The 21060-nt window shown below is 46.1% G+C and overlaps 1 protein-coding gene across 1 annotated transcript in view; it reads left to right on the forward strand.

The window, feature by feature from the left end:
- The window catches only part of LOC144755347 (uncharacterized), a 200518-nt gene that overhangs the window by 43577 nt on the left and 135881 nt on the right, over positions 1–21060 (forward strand). The window contains exons 2-3 of the mRNA XM_078644157.1: positions 1900–2012; positions 4153–4275. Of these exons, the coding sequence (XP_078500283.1) occupies positions 1900–2012; positions 4153–4275 (236 nt within the window). The remainder of the gene's footprint in view (positions 1–1899; positions 2013–4152; positions 4276–21060) is intronic.

The following is a 21060-nucleotide window of genomic DNA, read 5'->3' on the forward strand; positions in this document are numbered from 1 at the left end:
CCCTGCAGCCACGGGGACCGCCACCTCCCCGGGGCTCTTTTATTAACTACAACCTGTGTGGGGGGTTCAAGCCCCCCCACATGCCCGGGGACTACCACCTCCCCGGGGCACTAAATATGTAAATCCGAGCCCCGGGGACCACCACCTCTCCGGCGCTTTGTAATGGTAGGGAAGGGGGCATGCGGCCCCCCTCCTGTAGCCCTTCATGGACCGCCACCCCCCAGGGTCAGCTCCTGCAGTGTCTCGGGGTGCTCACCACTTAGCCAACTGCTGTTTGCTATGGAAGGGTGGGAGCCATGCAGCTCCTGCCCTGTCATAGCAAACACTGGTTTGGGTTTTGGAAACGAGAGCAGGTTTACTGCTCTTGCTTCCAAAATCCAAACCAGATTGCTTTTCCACAAGGGGCGCTGCATGAAAGCAGGGGTGGTGGCGGGACCGTGGGGGAATTGGGGTTCTCCCCACGGTCTGCAATGCAGAGGCCAGACCCCGGGGGATGGGTTCCCCTTGGCCAGAAGTGGCCTGGGAGGGTGGCCATGCGGCTCCCCTCCCCAATATTAAATTTTTAAAAATGACAGGATGGCCACAGGGGTTGGGGTCCCTGGGGCCATAATGGACCTTAGGAGGGGGCCACGTGGCTACCCTCCAAATAAAAAAAAATCGATTCTGGCCATGCCCCGGAGGAAGGGGTCCCCAGGGCCATAATTGGCCTCGGGAGGAGGGCCTTGCGGCCCCGCTCTCTTAAAAAAAAAAATAGAAATAAAAAAGGAGGGTGACCAGGCCCCGGGGTATGGGGTCCTCGGGCCATAATTGGTCTCTGGAGGGGGGCCACACAGCCCCCCTCCCGTTTAAAAAAAAAGGGGGGTCAGGCCCTGGGGGATATGGTCCCCAGGGCCCCACAAATAGGAAAAGAAGGGAGGGTCACACAGCCGCCCTTCTGAAAAAACAAAACAAAAAAAAGTCGTCACCGCGTCAGAGGCACTCTGCAAACGCGCCCCCTGGCGTGTTGTAAATTGGGGAATTAATTCCCCTTGGATACTGAGGGTCCCTGTGGGCCAAATAGCCCACCAAGTACCTCCAGTATGCGGCAGGGAGCTGCGTTGCAGAGAGGTGGTCCAAGGCCATGCCCCTTTTTACACCTCTCTGCAACGCAGCTCAGTGGAGCATAATGGAGGTACCTGGTGGACTAGTTGGACCCCAAGGGACCCTCAGGATTCAAGGGGACTTAATCTCCCAACTTAGAATGCGCCAGGGGACGTGTTTGCAGTGTGCTGCAGGGAAGGGGTGGGGCTGATATAACAAGTTAGCAATCCTGCTGTGTGGGACTTACTGGAGGTAATAAAGGGGTAGTTGGCCACCAAGGTTGACTTTGGGGGCTAACTATCCCTCCTGCTACTTCTGCTAAATCCCACACAGTGGGATAGCTAAAATGCGTATTAAGGCCACTCTCACCTTTCTCCACTGCTCTGTAAATGCGAATGCTATATTATGGGTAGAAATTAGCATTTAAAAAACCTTTGAAATTCACTGAAAAAACCATAGGTTTCAGGGACGTCATACTTAGAAATTAGCATTTAAAAAATCATTGAAATTCACTGAAAAAAAACATAGGTTTCAAGCACGTTATAGTTAGAAATTAGCATTTAAAAAAACTTAGAAATTCACTGAAAAAATCATAGGTTTCAGGGAAGTAATAGTTAGTTGGACATTTCATTCATACAAAACCAGAGAAATTCCGCTGTTATAGTTAGTTCAGCTAACTATCACTCGGGCACCCGCAATGCACTTCTGATGATGTCACATATTGCATCATTCATGACATGGTCAGTGACATCTCTGATGACATCTCAAACATCTTATGGAACAAATCGACTGAATCATTGTATCTTTTTTCCCCCTCAGCAAATCAATGCTTTCCCTTGGCGGTATGGTCGGCTTTGCTACAATATTCGTGTTGATTCTGTGCTCTGTGACTGCACACTCGTCTCACAGGAATGATGAGAAAGCTAAGGACGGTAAGTTATTAGCTGATCAATAGTAATGCGTTTTCCTCGCTCACTAAGGTTAGCTCTGGGAAACGTTAGCTAGAGTATGTGTGCAGAATCCCAGGGCTTTTTCCGGGCCCCATAGCTAACTTCAATAATATGTCAACTGGATCAATGCAATCAGAAACCACTGAAAGATTTCCTAAAGTTATCCTTGAATATAGAATTGGCCTCACAGCGGTGTTTTAGCATCTTCAAATTTCTTTAGGCGCTGATATTAGCAAATAGGCACAAAAGGTTCTTGTTAATGCTCCACACACTCCAGCAGACATCATAGTAAATAAGGCTAAATCATGAAGTGAGCAAATTATTGAGATTAAAACATGTAACCAGTGAAATGCTTGTGACAGAAAGAAAGAATCAATTCTAATCGAAAATGGTAGGTAAAATCATGGGAGTACTCTTAGCACAAATAGGGCGAGAAGAGGCATTTGAGGGAAAGAAGAAGAAGCTGGCCAAAAGGTGTGTAGTTTACAGATGGGCAGAGTTGCACGACATTTACTAAAGGTGCACGTGCACCATCCTGCACGATATTGATACACTATTCGTGTTGATTCTGTGCGCTGTGAATGCTGCACACTCAACAAGCTTTGTATGGTGAAAGCTTAGCTCTTCCTACGATGAATTACTGATGAGCACAGACACTTTGGATATTTCCTAAGGGTTCTCTAGCAATAATTTTCAGCACGCATCAATGCTGTTCGTCCACCACGTTGGTATGTCATCCTGTTAAAAGGGAAGCATGTCACTTGGGCCCTGGGCCACATCGAACATCAGTACAGTAACAACAAACAAAGCAAGGTGTATCCACTCAATCCACCCATCCAACGTGACGGCACATCACACATGGATGTGAATGCACAACTATTAAGATATCTCTAGACATATTTGAGTAACTCCTACTGTCTTGAGTTATCCTCTGCATTTTGGGATGTGTGGCCCTTCGCTTATGATAAGAAAAAGAAAGCCTAGTTTGGCAACCAGAGTGTCAAAACATGCACAGCACAAACAATTCTCACCGAACAGACGACACCTTGAGATTTTGCAGCATGCATCCTTGTGCTAATCCACAATATTTTTCTATGACAGTGTTGATTAGAGGTAACTTTTGCAAGAACCAGAGATATTACGCTCTTGCTGTGTTTCAGCACATGACCCTGTGTTGACATCAAATCAGTAGTAGTTTCAATTGGACCAGGCTGCAGTGTAACCCATGATTACTTCCATTTCTGTACCAGCATTTATTATCGCCTCTTACCAATAGTATGGCACTGTTGCACTTTCTTCATGTGGGCCTCCTTTTCGTACAGTTAAGATTCCATCGACTGTGTATTGTTGTTTCATAGTATTTTGCTATGTATGTGTATGAGAGATTTGGAGACTAGTTCACCTTAAGGATAGTCTCAAAATGTTTCCTGGAGATGGTCGTACAGTAGTTACGGGGACAGTGGGCTTCCTCCTCTTGATGCTCCATAAACCACTGAAGGTTGCATTGAAACTCAGGTACAAAGACCACACTAGGGAAATCTCCTGTTGGTATGGAGTCATTCATAATTGTGGACAATAATTTCTCAACAGGAAGCCAATAGTTTAAAAACTCCAAAGATGTATTTCCAATTCTAATGTTCTTATTACCCTGTCCTGATTAATAATAAGTTTCCAAAGAATCTTGGAGATTCTTAGTTTACTAAACAATGAGCGCGCCTTGTGGTCTTTAGGTACCCAAAAAATGCCATGGCGTGTCCTCCGAATTATTTCAATTAAGAGAGGAGTTGGGCAAATTCACAATTGATCACCCTTTACGGCATAATTAAGAACCCTTTCAGTAGGGTTTTAAAGTTCTTGTTAGGTTTTGGAAATCGCAAATGTCATGGCTTTCGTTGTCATTATAAAATTAAAATTAAATAACCAATCAGATTTGGGAAATATTTCTCTTCCAATAGTGAAAGTGAATTGCACCTTGTTTATTTTGCGACTAAAAGGGACCCTGCAACTGGACCTCTGCTGCTCCTCCGTTTACTGCAAACAGTGCATCTTAACTAGCCCCCACCAGATCGCCCCCGGAATAGCCAAATCATTGTTTCCCATCTTCTCTTGTGTTTTCTTCTAGCGGATTGTAGCATCAAACCATTATTGATCAAGTTCACAACTAACTTCGAACCCATTTGGGATGACGAGGGAAGCGACGCTGGTGGAGACCTCTCGATCTGGAGACCAACATCTAGGAATGCAGGTAGGTTGAAAGCTGGTGGTACCCTGACTCATAGCAGTCGAATCAGACCTATGAACATTAGACGCTTACACTAGGTACATTATGCTGATCTGTTTAGTTTATGTTCACCCATGCAAAACCGTCTCTTCAATAGTGAGGTGCAGACAGGGCCGGCACTGAATCGGATTGACAGGGACAGCGCGCTTGCTAGAAAGAACATTTGGTGTTGGTTGTTGGGGTGGGGCCGTAGTGGTTTGACAGCAGAAGTTGTGAGGAAGATGGGAGGAGGGAAGGGGGTTGGTGGGGAGCTAACAATATGCTTTGTTATTTTAGAAGCATTTTAAGACGTCAAAAGGAGCAGCTCCATTGCTTACAAGCGGGTAAAGTAGCTCAATGGCTATTGTTTCTGCTGCAGATAGCTGTTTGCAGCTTGGAGGACATATGGAGTGTATTACTCAAAAATACCAGTTTTCATTCAATAGAAGCCTTTTAGTGTACCTCTTACCACCAGCCATGGTAACACTCTTTAATTCTTTAGCAATAGAGGTTAATGTTGCAGTTTGACTTAGGAAGCTCTTATGAATGAAGGCTTATTTTAGTTTAGTTTGCACAAACATCCAAACCCCATTTTTAGGTCTCACCTTCCAATGCGCTTGCGCATTGCTGGCGAGATTATAGTAAGGGCAAAAGAATAGTCTACCAAAATGGCGGATTAGACACAGTTAATGTGAGGCTGGTGCGTGCACGAGGCCAGCCACCTCACACACCATGTTCCTCGCATCAGACATCAAAGGCTGCCGCTTCCCCCCAATCACACTTCAAAGGCTGCCGCTCCCCCGCCGCCGCGTGCACATCGCACACCACCACTCTCCTACTTCCCCTCCCACCTCCCATGGCCGCTCTTCCCATTCACGTTCTCTGCAGGTCACCATTTGCCAGCATGCGGCCGCTAGCGCTTTCGTCCATATCACTCCCCCCTCTCCTATTTCCCCTCACACCTCCCAAACAGCATCTAGCCGCGAAGACTTGTGGTGGCGTTGTAAACTCAAGTGCCAAGGCTGAGTGTGGTAGCTACTTCCTAACACGTTTTGGTTTCCAGGAATGGAAACAAGCTGTAAAACAAACAAACACAGCATTCCCCACAAGCTTCTGAACACAAGAGGAAAACCAAAAGGACAAGGGTTATAGCAGTCCCAAGGGAAACCCGTCTTTTCTCAGTTATGCGTGACCAACAGCATTCGCCTCGCAACCCAGGGAGCCCTATTAAACTGGGACCTACAGGGGCAGTAAGAAATCTCTCCTGATGGCTCATAAACCAAAGCGGCTTCTCTTGACCAACTGCTGGCATAACACCCACGCCAAACGTGTGACTAACAGACCGCGCGCGATTACAGGGTTCTCGTGCACCTCACACAGCGAGTTGGTCACGCGCTTCCTTCGTTTAAGTATTCCAACCGTTTGTAGACTCCTCGCGCACAAATGAGTCCTATTATCCTGTCTTTCCTGGAAATAACAGCCTACTAACCTCTTGCCAGAATTCGAGTTAATTACGTAAAGTTTCTTTTGGCCAGTAGGAAATGGTTTTAGGTGTAGCATTTGGATTTTGGGCTTTATTTATGCCAGTTATATAACAACCCTGGAAATGTACATGACGTAAAATCTTGCAGGATAGGAGTACATTATCTATCATATGCACAATCCGTGCAGGGCTTTCATAAAAAAAAAGACAAAATAAACAAGTACACGGATTACTCTTACTTTAAAGGTTCGGAGAACAAAGTGACTAATGTGGTAACAGATGCGAGGAGGTGGTTGCCAAGATGTGGTTATTGCATCAGTGTATGCTATGTATCCTTGGGGCCTCATTTCAATTTTTGACCAAAGCCAGGTGGCAATTACGCACCCAGTAAATAGCAGTAACGCCGGTCATGGTATTATCGGGTATGCAACACATTCCAAGGTTTGAGCCTCGAGATGGTGGACAGAACACAACCGCAGGTGTACAAACTTGGAGTACACACTATTTATCATGTGATTTGCTTAAGGCAAATGCTATGAGGTTAAAACCCCACTGGGTATGATAGTAGTTTTACACGCAGTTTAATTTAGCTTACTTACTTATAATGTGCAAAACAAATACCATAAAGTGCAGCTTTTAGGCTCAGGACATGGATACAACATAAAAGGAGCAAACAAGATAAAATCAAATCAAGTCAGTAAGCATAATTCCGATTTTGGGGCTTTTCTGATGGATTGTAGTTTGATCTAAGGGAAACAAAGGAACATCTACTGATAACAAAAATACCAACTAAATTTAGAGGCTTGTCAGTGCGACTGAAATGAAGTGGAATTTACTTAATATTGGTTCAGTAGATCTTCAAAAACCCATTTACTTCAGGAGTGTCCACCAGAGTTCTGTTTAGGTCGAGCCTGGGAAGCGCATGCGCAGCACTGCGAGGCATGATGTATTAGAGACTGGCACCTTTATTTTCCTTGCACCTTGCTCTTTATAATGTGTTATTTATTTATTTTTTACAAGCACAGCACGCTTTTAGCGCCCGCGTCCCTTCTGTATTTTCTTTTCTTAGGCAGTGTGGCAGCTTGCTCCTCATTGCCTTCACAGGCCTTTATTCTCCTTGCGACTTTCTCCTTTTACTGTATGTATTTATGTTTTACAAGCACAGCACACTATAACTTTAGCGCCCCACCCCTTCTGTTCTTTTTTGTAACCAGTGCTGCAGCTTGCTCCTCATTGCTGTCCCACCCCCAGGCATGCGCTACACTTTCATCATTGCAAATGATTATTTGTATTTGGCTAAAAGGTTGCATTTTGTACCATGGGCTGGCAGCTTGTTTCAATTATCACCTTACAGTTTCTTCATTTTATGTACCCATTTCCTCTCCTGTTTCTAACATTCCTCATCCTCTCACCCTGTCTCTTCCTATCTCTCTTCCTCTTGATTCGCGCTGTCCTTTTATCCTCTTTCTTTCTCTCTGTTATAAGCTGCACTTTTCCTTTTCCAAAGCCCTCTTTTCGCCTCCCACTGGTATCTACTTCCACCGATCCTTTCCTTCTTATATTTTGTATGCAAAACAAAAACACTTTCTCCACAAATATCACTTTTATCCAGTCTTGCCTCTGGCTGTCTTTACATGCTTACACCCCCTCTCCAACAGACCACTCACACTGCCCCCCTTTCACACAGACCACACACACTGGCTCCCTCACACACAGACCACACCACACACTGCTGCATGCCACACACTGCTGCACGCCTCACACAGCTGCATGCCACACACTGCTGCACACCTCACACAGCTGCATGCCACACACTGCTGCACGCACCACACTGCTGCACGCCTCACATTGCTGCACGCCTCACACTGCTGCACGCCTCTCACTGCTGCACACCATGCACACCACACACTGCTGCATGCCACACACTGCTGCACGCCTCACACTGCTGCACGCCTCACACTGCTGCACGCCACACACTGCTGCACGCCACACACTGCTGTATGCCTCAAACTGCTGCACGCCTCACACCGCTGCACGGCTCACACTGCTGCACGCTTCAGATTGCTGCATGCCTCACACTGCTGCAGCCCTCACACTTCTGCATGCTGCACACTGCTGCACTGCTGCATGCCACACACTGCTGCACGCCGCAGACTGCTGCATGCCTCACACTGCTGCACGCGGCACACTGCTGCATTACTCACACTGCTGCATGCTGCACACTGCTGCATGCCCCACACTGCTGCACGCCTCACACTGCTGCACACCTCACACTGCTGCACGCCTCAAACTGCTGCACGCCTCAAACTGCTGCACGCCTCACACTGCTGCATGCTTCACACTGCAGCATTACTCACACTGCTGCATGCCTCACACTGCTGCACGCCTCACACTGCTGCACGCCTCACACTGCTGCACGCCTCCCACTGCTGCACGCCTCACACTGCTGCACATCTCACACTGCTGCATGCCTCACACTGATGCACGCCTCACACTGCCGCATGCTGCACACTGCTGCATTACTCACACTGCTGCATGCTGCACACTACCGCATGACTCACTCTGCTGCACGCATCACATTGCGTCATGCTGCACACTGCTGCATTACTCACACTGCAGCATGCCACACACTGCTGCACACCTCACACTGCTGCACGCCTCACACTGCCGCATGCTGCACACTGCACACTGCTGCATTACTCACACTGCTGCATGCTGCACACTACCGCACGACTCACACTGCTGCACGCCTCACACTGCTGCACGCCTCACACTGCTGCACGCATCACACTGCTGCACGCATCAGATTGCTGCACGCTGCACACTGCTGCATTACTCACACTGCTGCACGCCACACACTGCTGCACGCCACACACTGCTGCACGCCACACACTGCTGCACGCCACACACTGCTGCACGCCACACACTGCTTCACACCACACACTGCTGCACGTCTCACAGTGCTGAAAGCCTCACAACACCACCACATCACTCAGGGACACCACCATATCACTCTAGGACACCACCACATCACTATAGGATACCACCACATCACTCTTGGACACCACCACATCACTCAGGGACACCACCACATCACTCAGGGACACCACCACATCACTCAGGGGCACCACCACATCACTCAGGGGCACCACCACATCACTCAGGGGCATCACTCAGTGGTACCACCACATCACTCAGGGCCACCACCACATCTCTCACAGACACCACCCATCACTCAGGAACACCACCACATCACTCACAGACACCACCACATCACTCAGGGACACCACCACATCACTCAGGGACACCACCACATCACTCAGGGGCACCGCCACATCACTCAGGGGCACCACCACATCACTCAGGGACACCACCACATCACTCACAGACACCACAACAACACTCAGGGACACCACCACATCACTCAGGGACACCACTACATCACTCTGGGACACCACCACATCGCTCTGGGACACCACCACATCACTCTGGGACACCCCCACATCACTCTGGGACACCCCCACATCACTCTGGGACACCACCACATCACTCAGCCCAACCAAATCATCACTCAGCACCACAACAGCATCACTCAGCACCACAACAGCACTGTCCTTGCTTGCTACCAACAAGCGTTACCATAGCCAATAGGACTCGCATTAGGAAAGTGTAAGCTATTGGCTTTGTGAATAACAATGCTATTAATTTATATATTTTCAAAGCCAACACATATTAAAAAAAAGTCACTTACAATACCAATAGCTCACCCTTTCCTAATGCGAGACCTATTGCATTGCAAATGCTTGTTTTTGTAGTTGCATAACCCAGATGCTCATTCATAAATGTATTTGAGAATTGTTTGACATTTTGCAGAAATACAAACTTGCTTGTACGACATTACACGAGGAAATTGAGTTTTCTGTTTGTCAGTCAACCCCACACACTTTAAACTCATTCAACGGTCAAGCTGGGAAAACTAATTAATTGCTCATTTGTTTACATGCACCACACAAGGCCACATTAATATTGCCCTTTGACTTTGCTGAGAGTGAAGATTTAGAAGTAGGTACTTTAATATTTCAAATTACAATCCAGGAAGATATTGGGAGTAGTTCTAAACCCTTTGTGTGTAATTTCTTTATAATATATTTTACACTATGTTATTTTCATGAATCTGTTTTGGATAACCGTATATTCGCTAAGGTATTTTTCGTAACGCCGTTTCTGCTGGGATTTGTATAGCGTGCAGCTGCAATTTTTTTGTATCTTAGCTCTGTTACTGTTCTGAGGTTTGCAAACCAGAGCTGCAATGTGTAAAATGAATGCATATACTGAGTGTGCCCAATATGCAGGGCCACTGGAATTCTGCAATTCTGCAGCTGCTGTGTTTTTCGCATAATTGTGGATTTACCATGTTTGCCACATAATTCATCATCTGCTTCATAATCAGAAGATCTTAACAATAATAAACACAAACAGTTAAAAACAAGCTTTGGCATAGCCAATAGGTCTCGCCTTTGGGACCTTTTAAGTATCTAGTTATGCAGCACAATATCCTTGGTGCAACAACATCAAGTGTTGCATGGCTAAACACTTATAAGGTCCCAAAGGTGAGACCTATTTAATTTAATGTGAATGGCTGGAGAGGGGGGCAGTTAGAGCACTACAAATTAATACTGACAGATCTTGTGGACAGACATACTTGGGTAAAGGATACTCATTTCTGCGGTTGGTGCTTTGATAACAGTGCAGCTGCAGGTCACTGGTTTAAAGCCCAGAGCAGTTGACTCTGCCTTTCAATCGTTAAACATCGTAAAAATGAGCTGGTCAACAGTAGCACCAGTTACCTATAGCGCCACTGAACACCAAATATTTAGTCGTGAACGCTACACAAAAATGCTGCGGTGCTCACTGAATAAATGGCCATTTTCAGTGCAAGAGTTAGAGAAGACTTTTAGATTTTATTAAAATAATGTGTATAATATAATTACTTATTATAGGGGCTTTCTGGCAGTCCTCTTCATCCATTGGTCTGTTAGTGTTTTAGTCACGTTATTTCCTCCCACTACAGCATACAGCAGAGGGCAATGGGTCTGCCCACTTCATGGAAGAGAGGAAGCCGTACGGGGTCGGGGGGAGCAGAGGAGAGGCCAGAGCGGGGGCAGAGGAGGTCGAAGAAGAGTAGGGGCAGAGGAGAGGAAGCACAGCGATGTGGTAGCAGCGTGAACGCGTTAAAGGGAGCCGAGGATAAGGGGGTAGAAGGCGAGAACAGGCCCTGTCAAGGATGGAGGGGGCGAGGCCAGGTCAGTAAGGCGATTATTACAGAATCTGCATTAGAGCGGTTAAAACAAGCAGGCCCTGGGCGCCCTCCTGGTGCTTTCGAGTTTGAAGAGAAATTATGTAAACTGGGCTAAGGCAGTAGAAATATACAAGTCGTGAGGAGACCCACTCACGTATTGATTAAGACCAGAGACCCTACTGGTATAAGTGGAGAAATGAGGAAATATAACTGTCGAGTTAAGCACTCATAAAAGAAAAACATTTCCCCAAATCGGTTCTTCTAAGGGTTACTAAATTACAGACTAATACATTCGAACAAAGCACTCTTGTGCCAGACTGCCAGTAAAGGAAACTAGAGGGGAGAGGAGGAAAAAAGCGAGCGTGAGAGAAAGCGCACCAGTGGGTGGAAGGGGAGCAAGTGTGGAGAAGAGCATGGAGCCGTGATGTGACATACATGTGAAATGAGCAGCAGAACAATGCTGACAGGACAGCCAGGCAACTGCACACTGGGGCAGCAGGAGTTTTCCAGACTTGGCTTCGGCGAGGGGGTGACAGGGAGGGCAAGCAGGCGTGAGAGGGGAATGGCAGTCTAATTCAAATAAGCAGTCGGGCGAGGAAGGGGCTGACAACCGCCGGGCGCATTCCAGTGCCAGATCAGCTGGGTGCCTCTATGCCTCCTCTTACACTCACTTACATAGCGTGCCTCTGTGCGTACGTTTAGTGCTCAGAATAGCGTGCCTCCGCATGTACGTTTAGTGCTCAGAAAGCAAGCCTTGTCCCAGGGGGCCGGTGGGAGGCCGAGCGAGGATTCCTGGGACCCAATTAACGCTGTCGTTTTGCTGGCTTCTCAGTGTGATCAATACGGAGCAAGTTGCACTTAGCAGCCTTGGGAAACAAACAGCAAACAGATAACAGATAATGAGTTCCAAACCTAGTTGGGGACGTGCCTTCTAATGAAAGAGCCAAGGAAACCTGACACAAAACACATGGCCCCTGTGCGCAGCTGCTGGCTCCCAAGAGCAAAACGCTCTGGGAGTAAACCTTTCAAAAGAAGCTGGGACCTCCACACACCTTTGGCCAATTGCATGCTAGAGACAGACGCAAAAGCCAATTGCGTGTGAGGGCCACAGGCACGAGCTTCTACTGAAGCTGAAGTGATTCCAAGAGGTCGATTTCCTATACAGCGCATGCGCGCTGCCATAGGCTCGACCTAAAAACTAAGTGACACGTGTTACACCGCAGATAAAGGCCCATTGCAAAGGTTGACTGTTCACCTTTCTATTGCTTATTGCTATATTAGGGTGTTAAACTGGTAAACTGGTACTAATGAGGTTTAGCCCAACCACAGACAGCGTTATCAAGTGTACAAATGGGAAAATACTGTAGTAATACTATCATAAACGGTGGCACATTATACAACATAATTCGCCTTTTCTTGCCGCACAATTCTGGCAATTCTGCCGCAGTGGCAGGATTGGCACTGTAATTTAAGTGTGATGATGTCCAAGTGTTGTTTATTGATTGCTGCAGGTTGTGTGTATGAAGAGGCATAGTGTATGGTTGCCTCTGTCCTGTATGGGAAGAGGTAGCTTTTGTACATAGGGGCCTGTTGTGCCCTGGGCGACTGAGCATGCCACAATGGCATTAACTTTGCAGACCAGAGTGGTGAGGAACTGTACTATATTCTACAGAGGTAGCCACATCTACTTATTGATCTCTCTAGTAGGAATATAGCACTGCTTGGCACTATGCAGTGCTTGCTGAATGCTTATCACCTGCTAACTGATCTTTCCTCTCTCCTCTTTATTGACATGCCACAGAGTTAAAGATGAATTGTTTCAGGATAGCTGAGCTCCCTCCTGGGTAATTTGTCTTTGAGAAAACCAACATAAGGAGAAAAATACATGAGATGTATATTTTTTTAATATAACACAACAACACTACCTTATGGTGGTCTTCCCCCCAACGTTTTGCCTTCCTCCATTTTTTATTGATCTCGGTTTTGCTGTTCTTAGGACTCTGCACACTTTACCACTGCTAACTAGTGCTAAAGTGTATATGCTACCTCCTTAAAACATGGTAACATTGACTTATCTCTAATTGGCATATTTCATTTACTTGTAAGTCCCTAGTAAAGTGGCCCTACTTGTGCCCAGTGCCTGTAAATTAAATGCTACTTGTTGGCCTGCAGGATTGATTGTGCAAGATACTTAAGTATCCCAATAAAACATGTCTCAGGCTTGTCATAGCAGCCAGTGTGTGCAGTTGTGTAGCTACCATGCTGACCTGGCAAAATAAACTATTTGCCAGGCTCAAACCTCCCCTTTCTACAGTCCAGAGCGCCGGGTGCACTGTTTTTTTAAAAGGTAGGACAAGTACTTTGAAGTTGTACATGTCGTAGTAGTGAAAAACTCTTAAATTTGTTTTTCTTTATTTGAGGGTCTACTTCTCCCATAAGATAACATTAGAGTTACCTTATTTCATTTTATAAGTGTAATTTCCAAATGGGATAAGGTCACAAGTTCACATTTAGTGTCGATGGAACTGGAATTTACAATCTTAACTGATGGTGAAGTTGGATATTGAATTTCAATTTTAAAAATGTCACTTTTAGCAAGTTGGCATTTTCTTGCCTTAGCCATTCGGTGCCTGCAGCTTGTACCAGGGTCAAATGACAGGGTGTAGCTGACATTTGAGCTTTGTGTATTCCACCCAGACAGCCACATACAATAGGGAACTTAGGTGTGCCTGGATGAGCCTTTTACTTTTTTTTTATTGACTCATCTCATATCACCTCCGTAGCTATAGCACCCTTTCGATCTGTACTACCTCTGATGCATGTTAGCTTGGTGGTTCCACTCTCAGCTGATGTTCTTAACGTGGGGTACCCAAAATATACAACCTGAGCTGACCAGAGGTTTTAATCATTGGTTCATAGTCCTGTCCCTACACTCAACCAGATGTCGCATCATCTAAGAGATCCCAAAACTGTCCCTTCTCTGAGCTATCTCTATAAACATTTACACTTTGATCCGGTGCTCTAATATATCTAACAGAACTCCACCAAGCATTCCAGGTGGGAGGTGTCATCTGGTGCCACACTTTAGAAATCTCCCTCCTAGCCAGCAAAATTATGTAAAACACCAGTTTTTGTTTGGGCCCTATCTGGTCCGACACTCCCCCCAGTGGCGGAGTAAGACCAAATAGTATAAGAGTTGGACTTACCTCCACGATGTGACCCAGGGCTCTGGAAGCAGTCTTACCCACATTTGTCCAGAATTCTTGTATCTTGGAGCAGGAAGCAAATACGTGGACTTCATCTGCATTCTGATGGCCGCATCTCATACAACTGGCTTCTCCACCTCCCTTTACCTTGTATAACTTAAGGGGGGACCAATAGATTCTATGGAGTGTAAAAAAGTGCTTTTTTCAGAGTGCGGCAGATTTAATCAGGGAATAAAGAGTATCTAAAGATACTTGCCATAAGATTTCCAGCTGCTCGCTCGGCAAGTAGTTCTCCCTGGTTCTGTGTGGTTGATCCATCTTTCTGTCTGTAGCTTCCAAAAGATGGTTATACCATTGCGCCACTTTTTTTCCTAGGCGCTAGGTCCTGTAATTCGCTTTCCATGTTGCAATCCTCTATGAGTGGCAAGCATTGCCTGTTACACCAGGAAGAGAACTGATAAAACTTGAACCTGGACAGAGTACCGTTAGTAATATGGTTCCAGTATTCCCAGGAATGGCATTTATCGCACAGCACAATGACTCTCCAATATACAACTCTTGCCTCTTTTAGTGGGAGAGCAAGAGCATCCAAAAGACATTCCGGAGTACCCGGAGAATCTCAAACTGTCACCAATCACTATAATAGGGTAGTCCTAGACAATTCCGGCAGTCCGACCACAACCTAGCCACAGTACGCAGAGTCTTTAAACAGATTTTTTTTAAAGAATTTAGGAGAGCTGAACTTGCACATAAAACCTGGCTCTTCTTCCCCTGCTAACATGGTTTTAAACATGCAGCCTATCAATGAGTTATCCGGAGAGAGCAATAACATTTTACAGATCTTTAGTTGATAGGCCCAACAATACAGCTGGAGGTCTGGTAGGGCCACCACCCCCTCGCTGAAGTTTGCACCTTAATTTTTTCCAGGATAACCGGATCGCTTTGCTAGCCCAGATAAAGGAAGATATCTTGCCCTGAATTCTAAGGATATCAGATTTTACTAATTCTAAAGGGATGTTGTTGAAAAGGTAAGTGTATTTTGGGAGGACACACATCTTGAACAGATTAACTCGCCCATACAATGATAGTGGGATGCTCTGCCATCTTTTTAGTTGAACATTGACCTCCTTTGAGACTCTATCTAGTTTAATCTTGGGGATTTGGGCGGGATCCTGAGTTATTATAACTCCTAAATATCTAAGTTCTTTAGCAAAATTCCCCTCTTGGTTGGTTATGTTCCAGGCCATAATCTTGGTTTTCTCATTTTTTATCTCATAACCTGACAGGCTTCCATAAGTTTCGGTTTCAGCTTCAAGCTCTAAAGGTGTAGTGCTAACATTGGATGATAGAAGAATCAGATCATCAGCATACAGTGCTAACTTTCATACAAACACGTTTATTTCGAAAGGGGCAATCTTCTGATTCGACCTTATGCTCCGAGCTAGCGGCTCTATATATAAGTCAAATTAAACGGGGGAGAGCGGGCAGCCCTGCCTGGTTCCACGCCCTATCTTAACTACCGAGAAAAGATTGCCATTAACCAGAATCTGGGCCCAAGGGGATATATATATTTCTTTCAACACCTCTGTGAAACTATCAGCAAAACTAAAGACCTTCAGAACCCTATCCAGGGAGTGCCAGTTCACCCGGTTAAAAGCCTTGGCTGCATCAACAGTAATGATTGAGAGAGGGAGACCATGTGACAAAGCCAAGTTAATCGACCCAATTAAAGTGCGTGTTAAATCGGACATCTGTCGTCCTGGCAAAAAACCCTTTTGATCCTTGTGGATTATTGGCCCAAACACTTTGCTAAGCCTAGCGTTCATAACTGCAGCAAAGACTTTATAGTCTGCATTTAGCAAAGAAATTGGACGGTATGACTGACAATGGGTAGGGTTCTTCCCTGGCTTTAAAATCAGTGCGATGACTGCATCGCCCTAAGAGTCAGGCAGGGGAGATGAGCCTTCTAAAATCCCATTAAACAGTTTTTGCCAGTCCAGGATAATCTCCTCCCTCAAAATCATATAGACCTCAATCGGTATAACATCGGGGCCTGCTGCTTTCCCCTTCTTCGCAGCCTCTAAGATAGTTAAGATCTCGGAACCAGTTAGTTCTGACATAAGAATTCCCTGACTGCCCTCCTCTAGTGTAGGGAGATGTTTATCTCTAAGACACCCATCAATATGATCTTCTGCCACCTGAAGACGATGTTCATAGAGTTCCTGGAAAATTGTTTGAAGGCTTGTTCTATACTGCCCTTGCCCTATACAACATGAGAGCCCACTTTGATTTTGGTGATATAATTGTTAGCTCTGTCAACCCTGCTTTTCATTGCAAGAAGTTTTCCGCAGTTCTCCCCCTGCTTAAAGTCTCTCATTTTACCTGCCTCCCATTTTTGGTGCAGGATCTTCTCAGACCTCAGTCTATACTTCAACTGCAGCTCTTCAACTCTCTTAATTAGATTTGTTCCAGAATAGCCTGTCGCCTTTAAATCTGCCTCTGCCGCTGCTATCTCTCTTTCCAGGTCGGCTAGTTCTTTTCTCACAGCCCTGTCCCAACCCACAACCGCAGCTTTTAGTATCCCCCTCAGCCAGGCCTTGAAGGAGTCCCAAACCACCTGTATACTAGTTGACCCCAAGTTCTCCTCAAAAAAGAGAACAGATTCTATCTTGAGAAGGCCCGGGGTTGAGGACTGCAAAATAAATCTTCTATTTAACGTCCACCTAGTCAAAGATACCACCGTGGGAAGTTCCAGTTTCAGGAGTATGGCACCATGGTCAGAAAGGTGAATGGGCAAATATTCTATTCTACTGATTTTGTCAAGATCGGAATGTTACATAAAAACATATAATCTATTCTTGAATAGTGAGAATTATTCTTACTGTAGAAGGAATATTCCCTTCTCTCACCCATTTTTTTCTGCATACATCAAAAAGATTACAATTTTTCAGCATGGCCTGGAGATAGGCTTTAACACGCGGCACTACTACCTGAGTTCTAAGGGAGGACCTATCTAGTTTATTATTTAGAAGTACGTTAAAATCTCCACCCAAAATCAAAGCTGAATCATAGTCTGCTAGTGCAAGACAGAGGTTATTCAGGGGAGTGGTAGGTATCATCATCATTAGGCCCATAATAACTAACTATTGTATACTTTGTCCCCCGGCACTTAATTGCAACTGTAACCCAACGCCCTCCATCGTCCACTTGGGACTTGATTACTTCTACTCCTGAATTTCTCTTAATTATCACAGACACCCTTTTCGATGCACATTGCTGATCTGTTGCAATAATCTTGTCGACCCATCTTAGTTTTCCAAATAATGTCTCACATTCTGATTGTAGAAGATGGATTTATTGCAGCATTAAAATACTAGCCGGGCTATTTTTTATGAACTGGATGTTCAAGCTCTGTCTCCCTTTCACCCTCAATCCATTCTCATTCCCAGCTTAGTAAATCAAGATGATGCTTCCCTCCCTGCCTTTGTCTATCCTTCATTGCTATCTTGTCCCCACTCACTACAAAGACCACAAAAGCTACTAGTGGCTATTATGTCACATGAGATTGTTGTTACACTTTTTTTTCTTCTTCTCCCAATGCTCCCCACCAACAAACGTGCATACTGTTACCCCCTACACAAACCCCAGAACCCCTCCACCCACCTGTGTGAACCCTCCCTGATTACCCATTGGCAATAAATATTGCCTATTCAGGTCGAGGCCCCCCAGCCTCCAAAACAGAACAGCAAAACAGAAAAAGAAATGAGCAACAAGAAGAATTATAGTAAAGACTAGTGCCGATATAGACCACCCTTAAACTTGGGTTAACTGGTTTAGTCTGTGCTAAAAAGTTTTCTACTTCCTCTGGGAATCTGAAATTATCAATTTTGTTAGCACATACAACTTTCAAGAAAGCCGGGAATCGTAATTGTAACTGGGCTCTCATTCTCTTGCCCAATTCCCACCTTCTATCCTCTATAACCCGAGAAATATCGGACCGAATCCTAAAAGTGGCATCTTGGACCTGGATATATTTTAAGTTTTAAGGCAGCCCCCAGTAGTTGCTCCTTTAACAGATAAGATTGAATATAGATCAGTACTTTCCTAGGCTTTTTCCGGGCTGGATTCAATTTAAATGGATCCATATGTATTCTCTGGATTTCAGACTACCAGATACTGGCTGTAGCAATTTGTGGAAAGGCTTTGCTCAAAAGATTAATAACATAGGCCTTTAAGTTATCTCCTTCTAAACCTTCTTTCAAATATAGAAGCCTGATATTATTTCATCTCGAGATATTTTCTAACCTCTCCAACCTCTCCTTTAGATCACGCTCTTTATCCTTCCGTCTCTGTACCTCATTAGAGTTGCCTTTGACCTCTGAACCCAGCTCCTCCACTCTGCTCTCAAGAGTCTCCATCCTGTGCGGAAATGCTGTAAGATTTTCCTCTAAGCTAGTACAGGTATTTTGAATCTTCTTTTGATTTGATTTAGAAGTCGAAAATCGTATTCCGATCTCAATGGATCATTGTTTTAACATCCCTGGTAGTGAATCTGTGCTCTGTACAACAGAGGACGGGGAGATCGGGGATGAGAGATCTGGCTCATTCAATTTTATCTGACTGCCACCTTCTACCAAAGAAGCCATAGAGGACTCACTTAACAGAGTATAACGATTGGAAACGGGAATTGCAGCCAGTAAGTTCTGATTTTCAACTGTCGCCCGGAGCATTGCTGGGGTCGTCCTTGCCTCAGAACTAGGTTTCCCGGTGACTTGAGTATTAGCCATAAAGTATGATCAAAGGGAAGGAGTCACTTTAACCGAGAGTGACGTTTTTTTTTTCTCGCTCTTCACAGGCGTAGATTTCCCAGGTTTTCCTGTTCTACTGGATGGCTTCTTTTGCTTGAGATTAACCGCTATCGCCTCAGGGGCAGTTACACCCTGGCAGGCTTGATTGTGCTGTTGAGCAATGAGTCCCCCACATAAAAGTGTGCATGACCTCAATTTGTATCTCTTACCGAGAGACACCTCTGACTTCTTTTGTTTGTTCAGGCCACTCTCAGTAGACCGAACCTCACTATTTTCAAGCTGGCCAGATGGCTGCATAGGACAGAGGACACTTTCATTCCTCGACTCCTTTACCTTAGCTGACTTTTCCGGATAGATAGCGTGATTCTGAATTGAGACTTATGGGTGTTCCACTTCCTGAATAGCTCTCCATTTGCCCACCAGGTCTAACTGTAGATAGTGAGAACCTCTTTGGATCAGTGTGGGGGGTAAGCAGGAGCTAGAACTTAACTGCCAATCACGTTGATGCCAAAGGCGCCGATGTTCAGCAAGAGCCCCTGCCTCCCTAAAGAATGAGAGGCGCAGTTCACAGGGCATTCAGATATTTTCAAGCAGATCGGAGTGAAAGGGTAGAAAAAACCCCCAAAAAAACAAAAAACAAAGAGAGCAGAGTAATTAGAACCCACTCCCCCTGTTTTCCTCCCTGGTTTCCTACCGTGATTTTTGGCGTGTTTTAGCTGACAAAACAGAAGGGAGAAAAACAGCAACACAGAGGGAACAGTGGTAACACAATAGTGCAGCAGTGGAGCGGAGCAGCAAAAACACAACAAAGCCGTAGAGACAGCATCCAAAACCAACGCCAGTCCTCCGCTTCCTCCCCACCGCCGACTCTCCTCTCTGTCCGCGCTGAACCATGCTGTTCTGGGGGCCTCCGCACTTCAACTACTCCTCCCTGCCTCCGAGGAAGAACACCCAGAGCCAGTGCCCAGGAACAAGGCAGCCCAAGGAGCAAAGCAACCCCGGAGTAAGATCCGCCACCTCTCCTCCACGAAGAGTGAAACTGCAAAGAAGCGGCAGACAGGCGCCCCTCCCCGCTCCAAATCACGGATCATGGGAGGAGCTCCGCTGGTACCGGAAAGCAGAACGGAACAGTTGGGGCAGCAACCACGGGCGTGTAGAACAACACAGGAGAATGTGCTCCCAAAGAAAAGAGGGGTTAAGATTTAACCCGTAAGTACATAATCCCTTCTACCGGCAACTACCGGCACATCACGGCAAAGGTGAACTCAGCAACTGAGGCCGGGGGAGACATGACCTGGGACTTGCACATTAGCTGGTTGCCATGTTCTCGCCTCACTTCCCCGTGCCTGGATGAGCCTTAACTGGCAGGATGGGAAGGAAGAGTTGGGCATGGACCCACTTGCACTTAGATTTGTGGGTCCTGCCTCCACATAAAGGGCTGCATACCCCAAGACACTTGGGGACTTGACAAGGAAACTTGTGGAACCTTTTCTCCCACTTCAAAGGCACAACTGGGTATAAATACTGGGACCTCTGACACCACCACTTCAGTACACCAGAATATTCTGCCAGGAACAAGGACTGCATTGCTGATGAGGGATTGCCACTCTGATGTGCTGCAGCCTTGCTGTGCTGCAGCCTTACAGTACTGGCCTATTGCCCTCCTGCCTGTGTGAGAAGGACTGGATCAGAATCTCTTGAACCCAGAACGCCGGAGTGACTCCAAGGGCTAGTTGAATGGACTCCTCCCTTGAACCTCAGGGACTGAAGGCTACATCAACCGTGCACCTGGACTCTGCCATCTGTGACTCTACCCTTCCAAGTGGTGCCACTCCAGATCTGGACCCTTGGAAGTGTGCCTAAGGTGCTCTGCCAGCCTCTGTGGATCCACTGGAACTGGCACACCTCCTCTGCTGCATGGCGCAACCCTGAGCAAAACCCCTGCTATGTGCCATCGGTCCTGTATGGTTCAGA

This window comes from Lissotriton helveticus, chromosome 5_1, assembly GCF_964261635.1.
Source record: "Lissotriton helveticus chromosome 5_1, aLisHel1.1, whole genome shotgun sequence".
Classification (NCBI taxonomy): domain Eukaryota; kingdom Metazoa; phylum Chordata; class Amphibia; order Caudata; family Salamandridae; genus Lissotriton; species Lissotriton helveticus.